General features: G+C 42.8%; 1 protein-coding gene across 4 annotated transcripts in view; it reads right to left on the bottom strand.

Moving 5' to 3' along the window:
* SASH1 (SAM and SH3 domain containing 1) overlaps window positions 1–15480 on the bottom strand; it is a 567620-nt gene that overhangs the window by 50583 nt on the left and 501557 nt on the right. For all 4 annotated transcript variants that reach the window (XM_063329265.1, XM_063329267.1, XM_063329266.1 and 1 more), the window contains 4 exons: window positions 13636–13686; window positions 13465–13514; window positions 2044–2084; window positions 413–499 (listed from right to left, as the gene is read on the bottom strand). In XM_063329265.1, the coding sequence (XP_063185335.1) occupies window positions 413–499; window positions 2044–2084; window positions 13465–13514; window positions 13636–13686 (229 nt within the window). The remainder of the gene's footprint in view (window positions 1–412; window positions 500–2043; window positions 2085–13464; window positions 13515–13635; window positions 13687–15480) is intronic.

Below are 15480 nucleotides of genomic sequence, written 5' to 3'. Positions count from 1 at the left end.
TCTTCTCCTGCAATGAGAGGTTGGATTCAAGCCTAAAGCAAACAGGTCAAAGTAACCAAAGAAAGGAGAAACGTCTTTCCAATTAAAACAGATCAGCATCTCTCTCAGCAAGTCAGGATCAGAAAAGAAACACCACATCTCGTTCATTTCCAGATATGACTTATAAATATATATTAACCATATCACTTTGCGTGTGTGCCATCACTGACAGTCAGGACCGAAGGCATCCCAGCCTCATGTTTGCAGTCTCACAGAATATGACTCGTCTTTCTGAGCTCTGTCACGATGAACCAAACCCGCGACGCTTCCAGATCCCCAACTGCCACACAGCGGCAAATGAATTTTACTCCTTTGTGATGCTGGCTCCTTCTATTTTATATGAATAGGTTGTGTGTCCTTAGAAAATATTTACCTTTTGAAGTCTGCCTCATTAGTCCTTTCTGGTTCTTTCGGAAATTCTGCCAAAAAAACTTATTTTTCTTTTTCCAGTCTGCTTTCCCTAAAAGGAAAGTCGGGAGGGAGGATGAGGGGAAAGGGAAAAAGAATTTCAGAAAGAAACATTAGTTAGTAAATGCTAGAGAAGCTTTCAAACATTAAGTTGTATTTTCTAAGTCAAAAACCAGAATTAAAAAAATCTCAAGTTTTCTGTTTTTCCTGATTTATTCTGTAGTACAGCTATGCTGATGTAGCTTTTCAGGGAAAGGCACATTCTTTTGTATTTGTCAATGCTATAGAGGATTGAGATAAGCCAGTAACTTACATATTTTGAATTATAAACAGAAAATATTTTACATTCATTTTGATATCTGTTGAGTTGTTAATGTCAGGTCTGGAAGTGTTTTTGAAGCATTTTGTTGGTTTATTCTCTTTAACTGAACCACAATTATACAGCCTATGCCACAACTCAGATAAGTAATTTTTTAATATGCGTGTACACATCTAAACAGAAAAGAAATACTTTACATATGTATTAACGCACACACACATATGCACAAAAGCACAAGCACATTCTGCTACTTGGCATGAGAAATTTTATGGGACCATCAGCTACACCTGACTATTGCTATCTGTATGCCTAGACTGTACAAGGCTAGGTCTCCATGGCCATTAACATCAAATCTGCATATGGCTTGATGACCCAGAAGTAAATCATTTGTTCTAAAAATGAAATGGGATCTGGCTTAAGGCAAGGTACGTAAATGTGCTCTGTTGAATTAACCAGGGCACACGCTATAAAGTTTACGCCATCTGCAAGGGAACATACTGTGCCTGATCTGGCAGAAATGCTACTGATAGAGAGCTACTTCACCCTCCTGCTTTTGAAAAATTCAAAGGAACACAGTTTATACTGTGGCACTTAGTTTCAGCATGTGACTATAGTATTTTGGATCTTGCCCTAGAAGGGTTTACTGACTCTCTGAAACACTGCTTAAGTTCAGACTGTGTGGAAATGTCCCTAGGAAAAAAATAAAAAGAAAGAAACAAAAAAAACCTCCCGGATTTTCTCTTCCTCTCCCATGACCAAAATAAAATCTGTACAGAATTGTATCAGCTCAACTAATAAGTTACGATAGCAACATGAACTAAATATAGTAAGTTTAAAAAAAAAAAGAAAGAAAATTTGAGAGACAATGGAAAACAAACACATGTTTAAGAATGCAAAATATTTCAGAAACAAAGGAAGAGACTCTGGTGTGACATGAAACCCCAGTTATTCACTGGTGGTGGCAATTTCCAGAGTACAAATGGATAGGCTAACAGTGATCTAACATGCAGACATTTGAAATTCAATATAACAAGTCAAAAGATGCATATTTATCACATGACAGTGCTGGTCAGGCAGTCTCAGCGATCACAGAGACACCCAGCATCTAACTCTTAAAGCTGCAAAGAGTTGCCTTCCCATCCCCCGCCTCCCCCCCCAAACGCTGCTGACTTCTGCCAGCATTGTGTTTACTCAGCTCTTCACATCCCAGCACAGGCAAAACTTAAAACCTATTTAAGAATTCCATAGGAGCATTAAATAAAATGAAATATACTGACCTACAGAGCCTTCTTCCGAACTTGATTTATGAATGGAGAGCCTAGGACAAAAAAAGGAGAAGTGGACTTACTGATGGAGGCTTCTCACATTTCATGGGAGCTGTCTGATTACAGTAAATTATAGTTTCCAAACTATATATCATGAGCTGTTTTCTCTTCCCTTTTCTTCCCAGCACAGCAAGTTGGAAACGAAAACTATACCCACTGGTCCGAGGTCCGACCGCAGTAACTGAGTTCCCCTCTTAAACATGCCTTTTGCAACCAGCATAGAAAAATACCCACTGACAGAAACCTATGGCTAAGGCAAAGGAGTCCAGGGATCCCTCAGAAAAACACTTTTTCATGTACTTTCCCCCTTTCCATTTGTAAAACAGTATTTTGGCTGCCTTAGAAACTGTAGCACTGGGATGCTGTATTTGTTGAGCTGTATAACAGGTTTTGGCCTATTTGTTTTTTATCTGAAAATGCTTTATAAACAAGCATTCATTAAACTTTCAGAAGCCACTCTGTGGAAGAGAATAGAGATTTTTTAAAAGATGTGGTGAAAAATGCTTGTCCAGACCCTATGAAGTGCAACCATAGATGACAGGAGACTATAGGTTCTTTCTCCTGAGTCCCTTCTATGTGCTTTTCCACCACTGTATACTCCCTTCCTCAAAAGCTAGCTGGAGAGACTTATTTTAACAGAACATGAACTTTACAAACAACCCAGTAAAATAGTAAGTAAATCTTTTATTCTCAGTCTTCATGCCGAACCAGTTTTCCATGACGGATTCCAACTCAGTGCCAATGGTTCATTGTGGGATCTGTGATGAGACGTCACCTCCGCCTTCATTGCCTTTGTTTCTGTCTGTATAAATGGAGCTAATAGAAATTACCAAATCTTGTGCAATTCTTTGAAGCCTTCCTATGGGAATCACTATTTAACCAAGCTGCACCAAGCCAGTGAAATGACTTTTGCCAGCTTCAGTGGCTTTGCTGGAGGCTCCCAAGTGCAAAGCATTACTGCAGTCTCTTTGCTGAGAGCTCGGCCCTGCGACATGACAATGCCCTATTGTGCGGTGGCTGTACTGCAGCCACGCAGAACAGAAACATGCGCACCCCAGCATACCAAGAAGACCTCAAGCCAAATCGTTCTTTGAATGAGGCCATACAATAACACACACATGCCATACTCTAGTTGCTGTCCACAGGGTTTGCACAAGCTCCTTGCCTTTTCTTAGACCCCCACAAGAGGGCAATGAAGAGTTTCTTATCAATTCGGTAAACCACTTGAAGGAAAATTTTAGTTCAAGCCAGTTCAGAGTTTAGAAGATGCAAGCAATTACTGGCCAACGTTTCGTAAGCATGAAAAACATGCTCATCAATTTGCAAAGACATCATTAAAGGGGAAATGAGACAGTATGAAGTTTCACTTTGGTTTAGGAATTCATCTCGACAAGGAGGGTTTGGCACAGCGAAGCTCTGACATATAACCTCCTTCAACCTCAGACTGATTAGAAATTTAATCCAGCACAAACTGCAAACCAATTGAAGCAATCAAATTTCAGATTTGTAGTGCACCAGGCAGAGAGAGACATTTAGTATTTTCCTTGTTGATACAGTTTACCCTTGTTGGACAAAAGTTAATGATATAGGTGATATGCCATCAGATGCTTAGTTTTTAAGAAGCCCGAGTAACAGATGCAGGAGAAAAAAAACAAACCCCATACTTTCTGGGTAAAAACTCCAGAAAGGCCAGGGTCAAAATTTAAAGACTTTGAACAGGGCCAGTATTTCATGCAGACACTTAAAACTAAAGCTGTCAGCAAGTATTTTTCTAAATAAAGGTAAATCAGATAAAAAGTATGTGGACTTGTATACGGAGAAAAGAAAGCCAAGTTCTTTGGAACTGATAGAATTAATCCACTACATGTTTTGCACCCGAGCACAGATCTTACCCATCAAGCAGTTATTCTATTTATCTTAAATGAATTTAGTATCCATGAAATGTAACAAATCACCATCCTTAGAAAACGAACTCTGTTAATGATCAGAACTTTGCCTCACTAGTGAAATCAGCCTCGAAGTAGAGAGGCAGTCTCTTGTGCTCTTCAGCCTCCAAATCCATTTTAATCCTTTTCTCCACTCGCGCAGTTGCCAACAACGATGTAAGTAAGTAGCAGGTGTAGCGGCAATGTTTGTGATCTGGACATCTGTTCACTGGGAATTAGCCTGAGGCCACCAACTCAACGCATGCCAGCCTCCAAAAGAAGGGGAAGAGCAGTAGGAGCAAACTTCTGATGCGCCTGAGCTAGAAGGGGTGAGGAGAAGAGTAGGATCCACAGCAAGCAGACCACCTTCTCTTTTATAACTGATTTAAGAACTATGCTGAGTTTCATCAGAGGATGCAAATTCCAATTATCATTTCATGCATTCCCAAAAGAGGAAATCTTCCACGCCTGGGCTGACCTTGAAAATGCTAACAGCTGCTCTGAAGAGATGGAAATGCCAACAAAACCTACCACACAGAGCCTGATAAGGCACTTGCTCTTTAGTTCCACCAGACAACTCTGACGCTTAAAAATCGTCAGTGGAATCAATCAAGCGTTTTACTTCCTAGATGTCTGGTGAAAAATTCCAGAATACCTTAGAGTCGCTGTATGTTTGATTTGCCAATTACACTCCCCTACTCTGTTAAATCTGCAGCTCCTCTGTGAACGTGCACTGAAAGTGATTTGTGTTCTTCCATTCATAGACTGATAACTTGTACTGAAAGTTAATGATGCAGTGACACTTGGCAGAAGTTTCAGCACTGCGTGTCTGAAAGGGAGCCAAATGCCATTACTCCACCATGGAGGCCTTCATTTTTGTTGTGGTCTGATGTACAACTTCATTAGCAAGCTTTCACATGAAATGTACTCTGTCACATCATATAGCAGAAGAAATGTATGGGTATATGTTCAGACAAGAAGAAAGAAAAAAAAGATTTATGGCCAGAGGGAAGGAGTACTTTCTTATCAACCCATAATCTCTGGCAGAGAGATGCAGAAGGGGTCAAAGCTTCAATCCATTAATCTTACAAATTCAAAACTATCTCTAGGCTGATACTTCGGGCCTCTTGGAGCTAAACTGCTGAAATAAACAAATGAGGAAAAATAAAGCAGTACAATAGATAATTTAAAAATGAGCTACTTTTGGAAGTAATCAAATATTACTGCCTTAGAGAGATGAGGGGTTTCAGCGGAGTTTAGTAAACTACATCAGACTGCTCAGTGATCAGTGACACAAAATTTAGTAGCAACAGCCAGAGTGCAGGACCTGGACCAGGAACTAGCTGATTAGAAAGACTAGCTTAACAGAAATGACTTTACATTCAACACTAAAACGTGCAACTACACAAACAGGACTGACACAAAAGTCAGTCTTTCAAACGCTGGAGGTCTGGAAATGACAAGAGTACCTGGGGATATCAGCTGAAAAAGGATGACTGAGAAAAAACCAACACATTAATCCTAAAAGGCATAAGGATGGGAAATTCCAACAGCAGTACAAAGAATGAATATATATGGGAATAGCTGTACAACCATCATTACTCATGCTCACGAAAGATGAATTCAAACCAGAAGCGGTAAAGAGAAAAGCTGTTAGAATAGTCAGGGAACCAGCCAGCTTATCTTACGAGAGAAAGCTAGAAAAGTTTTGCCTGTTCAGTCTGTCAAAACTGAAAGCTGCAAGAAGATTAATTTAGTGCCTATTAATAAATCAGGCACAGCAACAAGTAGACATAAGCTGTAAAGAAATTAGAAAAGAGGAGTTAACATTTTCTAACTATTTGGACAAACTTCCAACAGTAAGTAGAGAAAGGGAGGGCAGCTTTAAAAACTAACTGCTTTTAAGAGGGTCCTTGGAACATAAGAGTCCAGACCAGACGTCTCTGACAACAAAGATCTGGACACGAGGACTGCCTCTGGAGGGCACTTCTGGTTCTTCTCTTGCAGCCCGTGGGTTCTGTATGAGCAATGGCAAAGCCAGGCATCCAAAACCGTCTTTGAATTTCTCTTTCCATAGAACTGCTGCAGTGGGGGTGAGCTTGCTATACCTAAGCAATCCTCCCTTTTATAAATTAACCTCCGAAACCTGGAGGTGGACTCCAAAACTTGGAGCACAAGGAAGAACCAATGCACACATTTGTGTCACAAGACGACTGAGACTGTATCTGATTATTAAGATGGATTTTAACTAGGCCGTATTGAGCTACTAGGCTACAGCTTTCCCTGTTAACTCTGGGCTGATTCTGATCTCAGACAGAAAAACAGCGGGGCTTATCTCGCATAGAGAGCGGTTAATTTTACAAGAGACATAGTCATACGTGCCCTGAGATGTGAATGTGCTGGTACACCGCAGAACTGGGAACGGAAACAAATGACACCATGTGCTGCTTTCATGAATGCGCCTGTTGATTTTTGAAAGCTCATCGTTCTCGGAACAGAACAAACATGGGAACCGAGGACGACAGGATTTCTGATGGGTTTTTGTTTCAACACCAAGTATTTTAAATGCAGATGTGTATTAACACATGGCCGCATCTCATTTATGGACCATAAAATCCACAGGTGCATAGCACCATCTGATAATGAAACCACTACTGTTATGATCTCCAATAAACTGATAGTGGCCCTCTCATTTCCCTCCCAATGACTATTTATAGCCCATTGAGGAAAATGCTTTGGATGGGATTTTCAATCTACAAATATTATGCACATTCATAGCGGTGAATAACCAATGCAAAAGCGCACGCTGGCTCTGCTGCAAAGCCATTTGGTTATCCGCGTACATTAGAAATGGCCCAGTCACATAATTAGTATGAAAAACTGACAGACTTGTAACTGCTCCTGACTGAATACAAGATAATTTATCTAACCGGAGCTGGCACAAGGAAGAAAATGGGCCTTTGGTATTTTTATCAAATTTGCATGAACCTGAAGAGAAAGCAGGCCCGCAAGGTTCTGACCTTGCTGGCACCAGTGTGAGAAAGGGATGGAAAGCAAAGACGTTTCATTCAATTATCTTCTCATTAGGTTTCCATAGCAATGGCTCTTTAAGCAGGTCAAAACTTTCTCAGTGGAAACAAACACTGAGTTGCTTGTGGGCTGTGCGTGCGTATGTGTATTTTCTGCCACCACCAGCACACAAGACACCATGTCGGTGCCGCAGGCTTGGTCCGGTGACTGGCACTGGGCAGATGAGGTTATGTCACCTATTTAATAACTGACAGGGAGCCAGATAATCGTCAGCTAAAAGCTCTTCGACAGCAAAAACCAGGGTCCAACGTACGGCATGCAATGCACCCCGGTTTGCGTGCATTGCTCACTCCGTGCCATGTCGACTAGCTGTGACAAGTTGGGCTGTCTCATGAAAGGCGCCCTTCATGCTTCCTTGTGCAAAATTACCAGGCTTGGAGTCTTCTTCCAGCTGCTCAAAGGCGCACTGGTTTCCCCCCTCACGTGTCCCAGGCAGCGTTTGGCTGGCCTCTCACTCCCATTGTGAGGGTTATTGTGGGAGTTTCCTGCCCTACTTCTCTTGAGGAGGCTGTTTAAAGGCAGCATGAATAATTTGGCTTTGACTAAATCAGGTCTCAAACAAGTGAAAACAGGGCCATACACATTCACTGATTCTTTTCGATCCCTGCAAGCACAGGGTATAAAAGAAAAAAAAAAAAAAGTATCTTAAATGCAGACATCTCAAGTACATCAAGCTCTTACACTTCATTTTCTTACAATATTCCTTTCCATTTTTAAACAACGCAAAAGGAACAATTTATTCTGTTAGTAATTAAGTGCAGCCTTTGGCATCCTCGGTTGGGGGGATTTTCTGCTTTGTTCTTCTCAGTTTCTGCCCTCTCTCTGCCTCACATCCTCTGTCAGACCCACGCTCCTGTTTCTTTGCAGATGAGCTTACAAATACCTGCCAAAGTTAATTTGGGCACCTTGAGAAGCTGCCAGAATCAAACGTGATGGAATTTAAGCCCCCCCATCCATGACCTGGCGGTATGATTTAATAACCTTCTGCATTCAAAGCTTGACCTGCAGTTCAAATGCTGCAGGGGAAGAGGATTAGGAAATCTAGTGTTAAAAACTACTGGCAAAGGCCAGTAGATAGTATACAGGGGCAGAACTGAGGCTGGCATGCACCCTTTTGCAAACCCAAAGCTGTTTTTAAAGAGACTGCCACTTTCACTGCAAATCATTGTGGAAGATGGGAACACTGAACTGCAGCCATGCTCCCAGTCTTAGGCTAACTTGGAGTTCCAGTGTATACCCACACAGGATGGTGACTGGCTTTACTATGGCACATCCGTTACAGAAAATCCCTAAAAATAGATTCAGTCAACAGTTTCTCCTGCAGAGACACCAGCATGCAGAGCGCAGCCACTCATGTTGTGGCCTCACTGGTTGCCTGCTAACAACCTCAGAGGAAGCCCCAGCGCCTGAGCAGCCTACAACTCCTCTGGAATTCTCAACAATCCATCAGAGATCTGGCCAAACTGTATGAACTCAATGTACGAGGGGCTCAGCGCAAGATGTATGTACACACACACACAGAGGATGACAGAGACATTCACTCTCGGGAGCAGCTGAGGCAGGGAGCTGAGGACACAGCTGCCGGGGGTAGAGCATCTCCCCACGCTGGCGGAATGCAAAGCCCCCGAGAAATGCTGCCCTGTGCCACCTGCACCCCACACGCGTGTGCTTTTCTCCAGCACCCTCCGCTCAACAACTCTGTTTCTGCTCAGCTCCCTGCTCTGGCAGGTCTGGGACTTAGGTCCTGAGGATCACGGGGTTAAGAACTTTTAAACTGTACTGTGCCGCAGGCTGAGGAGTACAGCAGGATGAATCATGGCGCTTAATATGAAGTATGACCATTACTTGGTCAGGAGTGTGCTTGAGTGGTGCAGTTCAAGAAAGAGCAGGTGATTCATGTAGGATGTGACAATTCGTAACACCCACTGCCACGCGAAGGTGGTGGGAATGCCCACAAAACACCAGACACAGCCACAACTGTTACCTCACGCGTTGTGTTTTGTCCTTCCTTTCTCTAGCAGCTGCAAAGTGACTGTACCTCATCCTATCTGTATGCAGTGCTCTTGGGTCTCTCACCCACTTCGTTCTCTTTCCTGGCATTTCTCTGATACACCACATTTGAGACTTGCCCGGAGGCCACTGGACCAAACAGTGACAGCAAACAGATCTATTTCCCAAGAGGCAAAACACACAACTTCCCCTCTGCAACATCCCCAGTTCTTCTAAAAACAGGATGAGAGTCAGGATGCAGAAGCCTGAGTTCAGGGGACTGGGTTTAACCTGGATTTCCTGGCAAACATGCAGAGCTCATCAGTCTGTCATGTAGATCTGAATGCTCAAAAACGGGAACAGGCTACAAGTTGGATTACATTGTTTTAAATGCTCTATTTACAATTATGAGAAAACCCCGCTCAGTCCCCTGCCTGAGTAAACATCCTTGGGGTGTTGCCATCACTTGGAAATAATAGGGATTGTATATACAATACATCCCCAGATCAGCGTGGTATGGGGACAAAGAAGCAACAGTAACTGCTAAGAACACATTTACTGCATATTTGTTACATCGTTAATTCTTCTAGCAAAAGCAGAAGTCCGTGTGTCTATACAGGAGCACCTGCAGTTCTGGGGAGATTTTTGTTCAAAATGAATAATATCACTGTTAAAGATGCCGTTGCCACTTTGCTGAAGGCCCACTGAGAATCTGCAAAGTTACACTAGCACCACAACTGACAGCAAGACTGCAGATAAAAAGATGGGGATCTTGGAAAGGGCAGAGGGAAATTAAATTTATTATTAAGAGAAAAAAGCTACAAGCATCTCATTCCATGCTTTGAGTTAATTGCCTGCGTATTATATGACTCGGAAGCCTGACCAACTGCTTTAATTTACAGAAGGAACTCCAGTATGGCCAAAACATCAGTGCAATTGTGAGGCCAAGCTTGAACAAACACGACTTTGTTTTCTGTTGTTTACAGATAGCTTTTCAGGCCATTTCAGTACCCTTGCTGTTATTCACATAAATCTCAGAGGCCTTTGCTACAGCAAAGATTCTTCTCTCTTTGTCAGAATCAATCGAATGAAAACCATCTTTGGTAGGGCATTTATAATGCACAGAGCAGGTTCATACCTGCAGTCCTTTTTGTAGCTTCATCTAATTAACAGGAACAGTGTTGTCAGCAACAGAAGACGGTAGTATTGCCCCAAATGCCTTTTGGAGGGACAGTGACTCAAAGTGACAAGCAGCTCTGCCTCCAGGCTCGTTTAACCCTATTGCCCCCCTCTAGGCACTATGGCTGCTCTTCTGTTACAGCACGTCACCCACTAGGCAGATACTTGTTGAACAACTTGCAGCACGGAGGGCACCGACTAATTTCACGCCGGCTTTGAACAGACTGGGCAGCGGGGTTAGTAAGACTGAAGGCAAGACTGAACATACACTGCTTGCCCACACAAACAGGATTTTTTCCTACCACGGAGCACCAAGGCTAATCTGTTTTCAGTGCGGTGTACAGTGGAGCCTGTCAGGCTCTCTCTTCAGTTGGGCACCACAGAAAAGGGAAACCAAACCAGGTTAAAACAAACATAGCTTCTTCCAGACTCCCTCAAAGCCTCTTTCTGTCTGGAATCTCTCAACTCTGGCAAATTAAACAGCCATCCAGGTGTGTTATTTTAAAACTTTAGACCTTGGTAGCATCAAGTTGCAGGGTGTGCAGGCAGCAGCACTGGGCGAGGGAGCTACCAAAATGGACCACGTTCCAGCTGGCCGCTTGCTCTCTAGTCCCTATCCCAGCACGGGTTTTCCCTTGGGACTTGCTTTTACTTTCTGAAGCAACCTGCTCAGAACACAGAAACAACTCACCTCACCCTGGGAAAACGTTTGTATTTTCAATATGTAGAAATATAACTTTTCTTGGGCAAGAATTTACTTGGGCTTTAGAAGAGTACTCACAACAACAGCAATCTGATCTAGTTGAAGATGTCCCTGCTCACTGCAGGGGGGTTGGACTAGATGACCTTTAAGGGTCCCTTCCAACCCAACACATTCTATGATTTCTCAGCTCCTGAAAATCTGGATGTCTATTATGGGAAAAATCTTTCCTTTTGCTCCCCCAATCTCTTTGTGAATATGAGAAACCAATGGACATCTGCATCGAGCTTCAGGTTTGGCAAACTTCTCACAACAAAAGAAGTTCTGTAAAAGGTTTACACCCCAGATCTTTCATGCAGCATGAGAGGGCCACAAAAGGAGCATCCCCAAAGGGACAATCTTTCCTGTCTCCTAGCATGCCCACACAGCAAACTCAGATGAAAGCCATAAACTAAACACTGAATGCAAAAAAACCCTCTAGGGCCAACATGCCATCATCCCCAGACAATGATCAAATTCAACATGTTAGTAGCAAGTACAGGTGTATGGATGGACTGGAAGTGGTCGTTTTCCTGCAGATCGATTTTATAAACTCTGCCTCCCTGGAAGAGGCATTCCTGTGACAATTCAGCCCTCCAGCATTGATGTGGCAGGCTGTCATTAATAGGCACAGGCCTGTATAACTTCAGTTTTGAATAATTTGTATGGTATTGAGTAGATATCATTTATTACTTTCAATACCTTGCCCAATTAGCGTGCATCACGTTGCCTTGTTTCTTACTGGGCAAATATTTGACACAACCTGCCCTGTGCCAGGTTAATCATGTACACCCTTCAATTGACAGACAAATCCCAGCAGGACACTTCCATTCTTGAAGAGTCCCCCAAAACTACAGGCCCCTTCCATCTGAACTAAGATAATGAGGTTAATTTCCTTTCAGTGAGGTAAATGGGCTCTCTTAGAATAGAGTCACTCAGAAGATGTTTTTGTAGATACTGTCTTCTCACTCAGTTCTTTGTGGTGCAACACCTACACAGAGACAGAATTTAGGAAGCTGGCTAGAACTTGTAAGAGGAGTTTATTCCCAGTTGTGTGCTGTCCTCCTGCGAGATCTTTATCTCATTATTACCTGAGGTGGGATGATGATATTTACCCATGGGGAAAGTGCTTTGAGACTGAGAGAAAAGTATTATGATTATAGGATAACCTTGGAGGCTTACCAGATTATAGTTCTCATAATGTTCCCATCCACTTGGTACTTCTGGTTTCATCATAATGTTAGACAGGAAGATATCTTTGAAGAAAACCTTTCCATCTTTCAGTATCTGAAGCACCACTTTTAAACTCTAAGCCTTCTAGGCTTTCTCTGTTAAATGTAAAATGGGCGCAGTGATGGTACCCAAGGTAAAATTCACCTTATCTGTCTTAAGCTGTTTTGAAAATTAGCATCTACCTCAAGCAAACCATCCTTGCTTTCTCTCCAAGTGATTAAGAGACAAGGCACTTCCAAAAGATCATTCACCACTTTCCAAGATCTTTAGCATTAACTAGCCTCCAGACAATCCCACAGAAGCCCCTAAGCAGCTGTTCCTACCCGTACCCCGCATCCACCACAGCTCCCTCCAGGACTGACACTCCTACTGAACTAGCAAGAGAAAGGGCAGCAACTTCTTACAACCTTCCTATTACTGTCCAGTGTTGAATCACTAGAAGATATTCAAATGCGGGACTGTAAAACAGAAGTACGTCACATCACAACTGGATTCCACGTACTCCCTCTGAACCAGCTCAGCTGGCACTATCCCACAAAGGGCAGGCAAGTGAGAATACAGTGTCAGTTGTCTTCATGCGCTGCTGCACGTTACCCTTAGCAGTAGGGATCCAAGATCTTGGGATCAAAGGAAGGAGGCGCAGAAAACAAGCACACACATTGCAGCAGGAGGTGACAGTAAACAGAAACCCTCTCAGTCCTCACAGAGAGGTTTTTATTAAGGACTGCTAAAATTAAAGCTCCTTTTAACTTGGTTTTAAATACTTCATTCCCTTGGCATCTTCTTCAAAAGCATAGTTACAAACACAGGAGCGCGCAGGAAAAGGAAAGTGATTTTAATTTATAACTCTCCCTTCCCCTTGCCTATCTCTTTTTGGCTGCATTTAGGTCTAGTCACGAAAAGTTATTTTTTAAGCAGGTTTAATTTGCAGAAAGTGTGAAATCAGTGAAGTTCCTCAAAAATGACTACCAGTCATCTTGGTGTATGCTCACCCCAAGTGCTCACAGAGGTGAGAAAAGATAACCCTCCCCTGATGTAAAAAACAAAATAATAAAAGGCCAAAAAGAAACGAAGGAAGGAGCAGGTTCCAAAATGGGTTTCACTAATAGCGGCTGGATCTGAAATCTTGACACACCAATACAATCTAAAATTAATTTAAAAGAAAAAACATACCAAATTTACCCTCCCTCCTTTCTCACCTCCTGTGCCTTCACTTACTTTCTTTCAGCGTCAGGTGTTGACGCGGTGCTGCTGAGACCAAGTGACTCCTGCAAGAGATGACACATAGCAGTGAGAGCAGCCACGAGAGCAGCTTTTGCCCAATTTATGCAGAATATCAAATTAAGGAAGAAAGAAACAAATGTGAATGATCAAAATCAAACACCTTACCTCAATCTGGGATCGCAGCTGCAGAGATGTGGGGCTGGTATCAGGTTTTTCCTAAAACAGAACAAACACCGCATTAATGAAACATCCAAACACTAGAAAGATGAAATCTGAAGCGAGAAAAGGGGACGAAGAAACAGGGTAACAGAACCTAGGACTACCTTAAAACCATTCAAATGGGAAACAATAACCTTTCCAGAAGGACCCACTTGCAGGATAAATTCTGAAATACACCAGTAAAACAGGTAATTCCATCCTTATCACTGGAGAGTATAGAGGAAGGTAAAATTTCCAGACAGAAGGGATTCAAAACAGAACAGAAAGAAGAATGTGTTATTTTTCACCAGGTCATCATACAATTTGTTAAATAAGTTCACGTGCAATTTCCCAAAGTTTACCTTCAGGAAGAAGGTACACGGAAAATCTGGGATTAAAAGAGCATCTCAGAGCTAAAAATACCAAGAGGATTCCAATACATTACAGCGAGGCCAGTTTCTCGCACAGAAATTTGTCAACAGGACGGAGTTCAAATCGCCTTCCTTCCAGCATCTAGGATATAACCGTCCACTCCAGGACTCGGTCACCCAGGCTCCCTTTGCAGTCAATGGAGAGAGAGAGGAACTCTTACAGAAGAACTCGCCCGACAGGTTTCAGCTGCCTCAAGTTAGATGAGGCAAGTCCCACTGGTGGTATCTAATTTAAGATTACAGGCCAGCTGCCTAAAAGGCATGTACTATTAACAAGTCTAGCTGAAGTCAGTGGGAAAACTCCAATTAGAATGGAGGAAGAAATTATAGTTGTCAGTATTGAGAACTACATTTTGCTGGTTGATCTGCGTGTGAAACCATGGGGGAATCGACTTGTGGCTATTTTATTCTCAGCCAGTCCTACCCCTAGTGAAGCTATTGCAAAGTGAGTACTGTAACCGAAAGGCCATCATAGCTGAGTAAGCAACCACAGTAGTATACATGCTCCAAAAAAAAAGAGGACATGGATTTATTTCTCAGTACTGGAGGTCTTTTTGTTCACGCATTCCTCAGCCTACATGTAAGTCTCTTATCTCTGTGAAATTGTACTTCCTATGCCCTTTCTTTACAGAAAGGGTGACAAAATGTTCTTAAGATTTAATACAAAAAAAGAAAACCAGACATAATTTTCTGGAAATGCAGACTTTTAATACTAAACAGGGAGTTACCACTGACTGCCACGAAGTGGTGTTGGATTAGCCCTCCCAGAAAGTTTGCAAGATCCAGAGTAGAGAGGAGCCTAGTCTGCCATCACACAACTAAGGGAGCTTGCACTGCTGGCCACGGCAGCCAGGAGGGCCCAGGACGGCTCATGGCCATGTGCTTGCTAGTAAACAGGGCTGACACAGGCTCATTGCCCAACTGGGGGATTTTGCCTGACCACACGTGGTCTGCATATCTGCTTCTGCTGATTTTATAGCATGAAAAGGGAAACGAAGTCCTTGAGTGGAAGTCTGCATGAAAAGGCGACAAATCCAACAGGACTCCTCTAGTCAGGCAGAAGCTGGATGGAGCCCAGGGAAATTCCACAGATGCTCAGAGATCAGGGAAGTGAAATTAGCTATTTGGCACCAGGCATCCCTCTATTTCTCCACTAGCTCTGTCAAAATGGAATCCGAGTAAGTTTTGCACCTGGAAAAGACTGCAGGCACATCACTCTGAATTCTCCTCAGGCACTCTCCCACCCCCACCTAGAAGTTCACAAGGAGGGAGGGAAAGACAAGCCCCATGGTCCAAATGCTTCCCATTCATGAGCACCTCGTTTGTCCACACACTGCTGCACAGATGACAAAAATCAGCATTTTATTAGCTATCCCATCTT

The sequence above is a fragment of the Chroicocephalus ridibundus genome, chromosome 3, assembly GCF_963924245.1.
Source record: "Chroicocephalus ridibundus chromosome 3, bChrRid1.1, whole genome shotgun sequence".
Lineage (NCBI taxonomy): Eukaryota > Metazoa > Chordata > Aves > Charadriiformes > Laridae > Chroicocephalus > Chroicocephalus ridibundus.
Note: the sequence above shows the minus strand (reverse complement) of the source record. Positions and strands in the feature narration are given on the sequence as shown.